We start from the raw sequence: 5,069 nt of genomic DNA on the forward strand, positions 1-5,069 counted from the left end.
CTCCCTTGGACCATTCACGGCAGAGGTGATGAACTTCGTGCTACCCCAAAGGTTCACCCTGCCGACTATCCTAACTCTCTATGATGGGTTAGGTGATCTGAAGAAATACATCAAGAAATTCACCTCCATAATGATAGTAAACTGTGCATTTGATAAAGTTTTATGTCGTTGCTTTCCATCTTACTTAGACGGTCCTGCACTTAATTGGTTTTGTTCTTTGCCTGCAGGTTCTATTTCTCGATTTTGAGACATATCAAAGCCCTTTGAAGAGCACTTTGCTGGATCGGCCATCTACCTGCATGACTCCGATTACCTGAACACAATCAAGCAAGGCCAACACAAAAGCCTCAAGAACTACATGACGCGCTTCACAAAGATAGCCATAAGTATACCCGACCTCCACCCCGAGGTTGAACTGCACGCCATAAAAAGCGGATTGCGACCAGGAAAATTCCAAGAAACTATTGCTGTGGCCAAACCTAAAACTATGGCTGAATTCTGTGAAAAGGAAAAAGGTCAGATCGACATCGAGGAACTTCGACAAGTTCAAAAAACAAAAAAACCTCATTATAGAGACGACGATAGAGCTCGAGACAAAAAGAAGAACTACAAACCAACTTCGCGGTATGAGTCCTACACTCAGTTCAACACCAAACGCGATGATATCATCAAGAAAATCCTGAATTCGAAGCTGATCAAACCTCCAAGAAAAGCCGGTAATTACCCGGATTCAATAAACGCGGATAGATCAAAATACTGCTCCTTCCACCAAAAGCACGGACACACTACCGACGAGTGTATCATCGCCAAAGACCTTCTAGAGCGATTAGCTCGGCAAGGCCACCTGGACAAATACATCGCCGGCCGCATGCAGCGACGAACAACCACTCCTGGCGAACAACACCCAGCAACACAGCATGGCCGAGATAAAGATCGGCCAGACACCAGCCATCCCGACCAACCAAGGCGTATTATTAACTGTATTTTTGAAGGTTTTGCAGGTGGAGGAACAACAAGTTCGGCAAGAAAGCGATCTTACCGAGCTATGCTCTCCATCAACGCTGATCAAACTCAACAGCAGGCAATACCACAATCCCTACAGATAACATTCCAGACAGCCGATCATTACAAAGGTATACCAAACTTAGATGACCCAGTCATCATCTCCGTATAGCTCGGAGACCTCCTGGTAAAAAAGGTGCTGCTGGATCCTAGAGTAGTGCCGATGTCCTATTTTTCTCCACCTTTCTTAAATAAATTCGGTGCTATAGTATCTACAATTTGTCTTTGTGTTAAGTTCCCTTTGCAGGATAACACAATTGCAACCATTCACAGTGATGCCCGAGAAGCCAGAGAATGCTACAACAATAGTCTCAAAAGACCTAGCCGAAACACAAAAGCCCATGTTCACAGCATCGGCAACATGAACGACCAACAAATGCTGGCCGAACTTGACCCCAGAGTGGGAACATTGGAGAGGCCAACCCCAACAGAAGACCTGCATAAAATCTATTTCACAGAGAGCACAGACAAATTCACATACGTCGGTTCAACATTATCCTCGGAAGAAAAATCCTCATTCCGAGCATTTTTACAACAAGATGCCGATCTGTTTGCTTGGACCCCAGCTGATATGCCAGGCATCGATCCATCCATCATATCACACAAGTTGGCATTAGACCCATCTGCCCGACTAGTAACACAGAAAAAGAGGAATCTGGGCCATGACCGAAAACAAGCCTCCCTGGAAGAAACCAAGAAGCTCATCAACGCGGGCTTCATCCGAGAAATTAGATTTACAACATGGCTGGCGAATGTCGTCATGGTTAAAAAACATAACGGTAAATGACGCATGTGTGTTGATTTCACCGATCTCAATAAAGCATGCCCCAAAGATTCCTACCATTTGCCTTCTATTGATTGCTTAATTGATAATGCATCTGGTTTTGAAAAACTCAGCTTTATGGATGCATATTCTGGTTATAACCAGATCCAAATGCATCCATCCGACCAAAATAAGACAGCCTTTATTACTGAATATGGAAACTATTGTTATAAAGTCATGCCATTTGGCCTTAAGAATGCAGGTGCGACATATCAACGTCTCATGGACAAAGTCTTCGCCAAACAAATCGGCAGAAACATTGAGGTCTACGTTGACGATATGGTCGCCAAGGCAAAAACTGGCAACAATCACCTTGATGACCTCGCCGAAATCTTCGGACAACTAAGAACATACAACATGCGGCTAAACCCCGAGAAGTGTACATTTGGGGTCCAGAGTGGCAAATTTCTCGGCTTCCTGCTCACTAGCCGAGGTATCGAGGCAAATCCAGAAAAAATGCCGAGCTATTTTGGACATGGCAAGTCCTCATACCATCAAGGAAGTCCAACGGTTAACAGGGAGACTTGCTGCACTCTCTAGATTATTACCTTGCTTAGCTTCTAAAACTTTATATTTTTTCCAAACTTTAAAAAAGAAAAAAAGCTTTCCAATGGACTGATGAATGTGAACAAGCATTCACAACTATCAAAGAAACTCTTTCAAAACCACCAATTTTACAAACCCCCGTACAAGAGGAACCATTATTCTTATATTTATCTATAACTAATTGGGCTGTAAGCTCCACTCTTGTTGCAGAAAGGAAAAAGCAGCAGTTCCCTATCTATTTTACAAGCAAAATATTACAGAATGCCTTCTCGGCCAGAAGACTTCGACCATATTTTCAAAGCCATGAAATCCACGTTCGAACAGATCATCCTCTACGCCAAGTCCTTCAGAAACCAGAGCTGGTTGGCCGACTAGTAAAATGATCGGTGGAACTTTTAGAATTTGATATCAAATACGAAGGGCGAACATCTATCAAATCCCAATTCTTAGCCGACTTCATCGCTGAATTCTCAGTATCAGACACAGCCGAGGACTACATCGAATGGTCCTTATACGTCGACGGCTCCTCCAACCCACAAGGATGTGGAGCAGGTATCATACTTGATGATGCCCACGGCAATGTCATCGAGCATTCCCTCCATTTCTCATTCAAAGCGAGCAATAACCAAAGTGAATATGAAGCCTTAATTGCCGGCCTTAGACTCGCTGCCGACCTAAACATTACCGAACTTAAGGTATACTGCGACTTTTTACTCATCGTCCAGCAGGTAAACAACTTATACCAAGTAAAGAACCATTTGCTTCTAGATACCTTGACATTGTACAAAATTTACTTTCAAAATATTCTAAATACGAAATATAGCACATACCCAGGGAGAGTAATGGTCGAGCTGATATTCTGTCTAAACTAGCCAGTACTCAACCAAACAGGTCATCCCTTTACCAATCTATATTGCTTAAGCCAAGCATTGAGCTTACAGAAATCATAAGTGTTACACAGGAAGCAGACTGGAGATCTCCATACATGGACTATCTTCAGACAGGAAACTTACCAGGCAATGTCGAAAATATCCACCACTTTCGCCGACAAGCCTCCTATTTCATAGTTTATAATAACTGCCTATATAGACGAGGATTTTCTCGTCCATTACTAAAATGTCTTTGCAGAACAAAAGCCGAGCTTGCACTTGCCAAGGCACATGAAGGGATCTATGGTACACACCTCGGAGCCCGAAGTTTATCTTCAAAAATACTCAGAGCTGGACTATACTGGCCGACGATGTGATAGGACTGCCATGAAAAAGTAAAGAGGTGTAACAATTGCCAGAAACATAGTCCGATCACACATCTCCCGGCCGAACTCTTACACTGTTCTGAGGTAAGTTGGCAGTTCAACCAATGGGGCATAGATATCCTCGGCCCTTTCCCCACGGTAGCAGGACAGGTAAAATTCCTCGTAGCAATTGATTATTTTTCCAAATGGATAGAGGCACATCCTCTAGCCAAGATTACATCACAACAAATGCTTTCTTTTATCTGGAAATATATTATCTGTCGATTCGACATTCCTCGGCACATTATCACAGATAATGGTCGCCAGTTTGCCGACCAAAAATTCACATCCTTCTTGCAGGACTTGAAAATCAAACAACACTTTTCCTCAGTAGAGCACCCGCAAACAAACGGGTTAGCTGAAGCTGCAAATAAAGTAATACTACATGCTCTAAGAAAGAAACTAGATGAGGCAAAAGGCCTCTGGGCCGAGCTTATCCCAGAGATCATATGGGGATATAACACCGTTGTCCACTCAACAACAAAGGAGACACCCTTTCGGCTAGTCTACGGATCTGATGCCATGATACCCGTGGAGATCTCCCAATCCTCACTACGCATTGAATTTGCCGACCAGACTACAAAAGACACGGCTCGGCGAACTGAACTCGACCTCGCAGAAGAAGTAAGATCATTAACAGCAGTCAAACATTTGGCTATGCAACAACACATAGCTCGAAGATATAACAAGAGACTTCAACCAAGGTCTTTCCAAGTCCACGACCTTGTCCTCAGAAAAACAGAACAAGCTAGGAAACCATTAGCACATGGCAAATTATCAGCTAACTGGGAGGGCCCTTACCGAGTCACAGAAGTCATCGGAAATGGAGCCTACCGACTACAAACCTTAGAGGGTAAAGATCTCCCTAATACTTGCAATGTATCTTCCTTAAAGTTATATAACAGTTAATACTAGGGACAGGCAAGTACTCTTTTTCCTACTACCAAGATTTTTCCCACAAGGGTTTTGCTTGGAGAGGTTTTAACAAGGCTAGCCTACCTGGGCCTTTGAAATCAAGGGTTCTTCAATAAACAAAGTTCTCATTTCATCAAATCTTTATTTCCTCCATTTCATACTTCTGTTTCATTAATAAACATATAACGCCGACCTATAATGTCACCCCGACCATTCGGACATTATCGACACCGATCATATGCCAAAATAGGTCACTCGGAGTCAATCAGTCAATCCGACTGCCGACCTTAAAACGGAATCTGATCTCTCGGATACAATCAGTAAATACAATTGCCGACCTTAAAACGGAATCAGGTTACTTGGATACAATCACTCAATCCAAGAACCGACCTTAAAACGAAATTCGATCACTCGGAGTCAATCAGTCAA

The 5,069-nt window shown here is 43.1% G+C and overlaps 1 protein-coding gene across 1 annotated transcript; it reads left to right on the forward strand.

Annotated features, from left to right (window-relative positions):
* Nucleotides 1-1,852: 1,852 nt before the first annotated feature.
* Nucleotides 1,853-4,634, forward strand: LOC107470527 (uncharacterized). Its single transcript, XM_016089927.1, has 4 exons — nucleotides 1,853-2,318; nucleotides 2,831-3,159; nucleotides 3,255-3,606; nucleotides 3,802-4,634. The coding sequence occupies exons 1-4, from the start codon at nucleotides 1,853-1,855 to the stop codon at nucleotides 4,632-4,634; spliced, it is 1,980 nt and encodes a 659-aa protein (XP_015945413.1).
* Nucleotides 4,635-5,069: the final 435 nt, after the last annotated feature.

This window comes from Arachis duranensis, chromosome 10 (assembly GCF_000817695.3).
Source record: "Arachis duranensis cultivar V14167 chromosome 10, aradu.V14167.gnm2.J7QH, whole genome shotgun sequence".
Classification (NCBI taxonomy): Eukaryota; Viridiplantae; Streptophyta; class Magnoliopsida; order Fabales; family Fabaceae; genus Arachis; species Arachis duranensis.

What these genes read in the sequence shown, in the direction of transcription:
- LOC107470527 (XM_016089927.1), top strand. Translation starts at nt 1,853, where the DNA reads ATGTGTGTTGATTTCACCGATCTCAATAAAGCATGCCCCAAAGATTCC. An exon ending in TTTTACTCATCGTCCAGCAG is followed by an intron (nt 3,160 to 3,254) that starts GTAAACAACTTA and finishes TACGAAATATAG; the next exon opens with CACATACCCAGGGAGAGTAA. An exon ending in GGCACATGAAGGGATCTATG is followed by an intron (nt 3,607 to 3,801) that starts GTACACACCTCG and finishes AATGGGGCATAG; the next exon opens with ATATCCTCGGCCCTTTCCCC.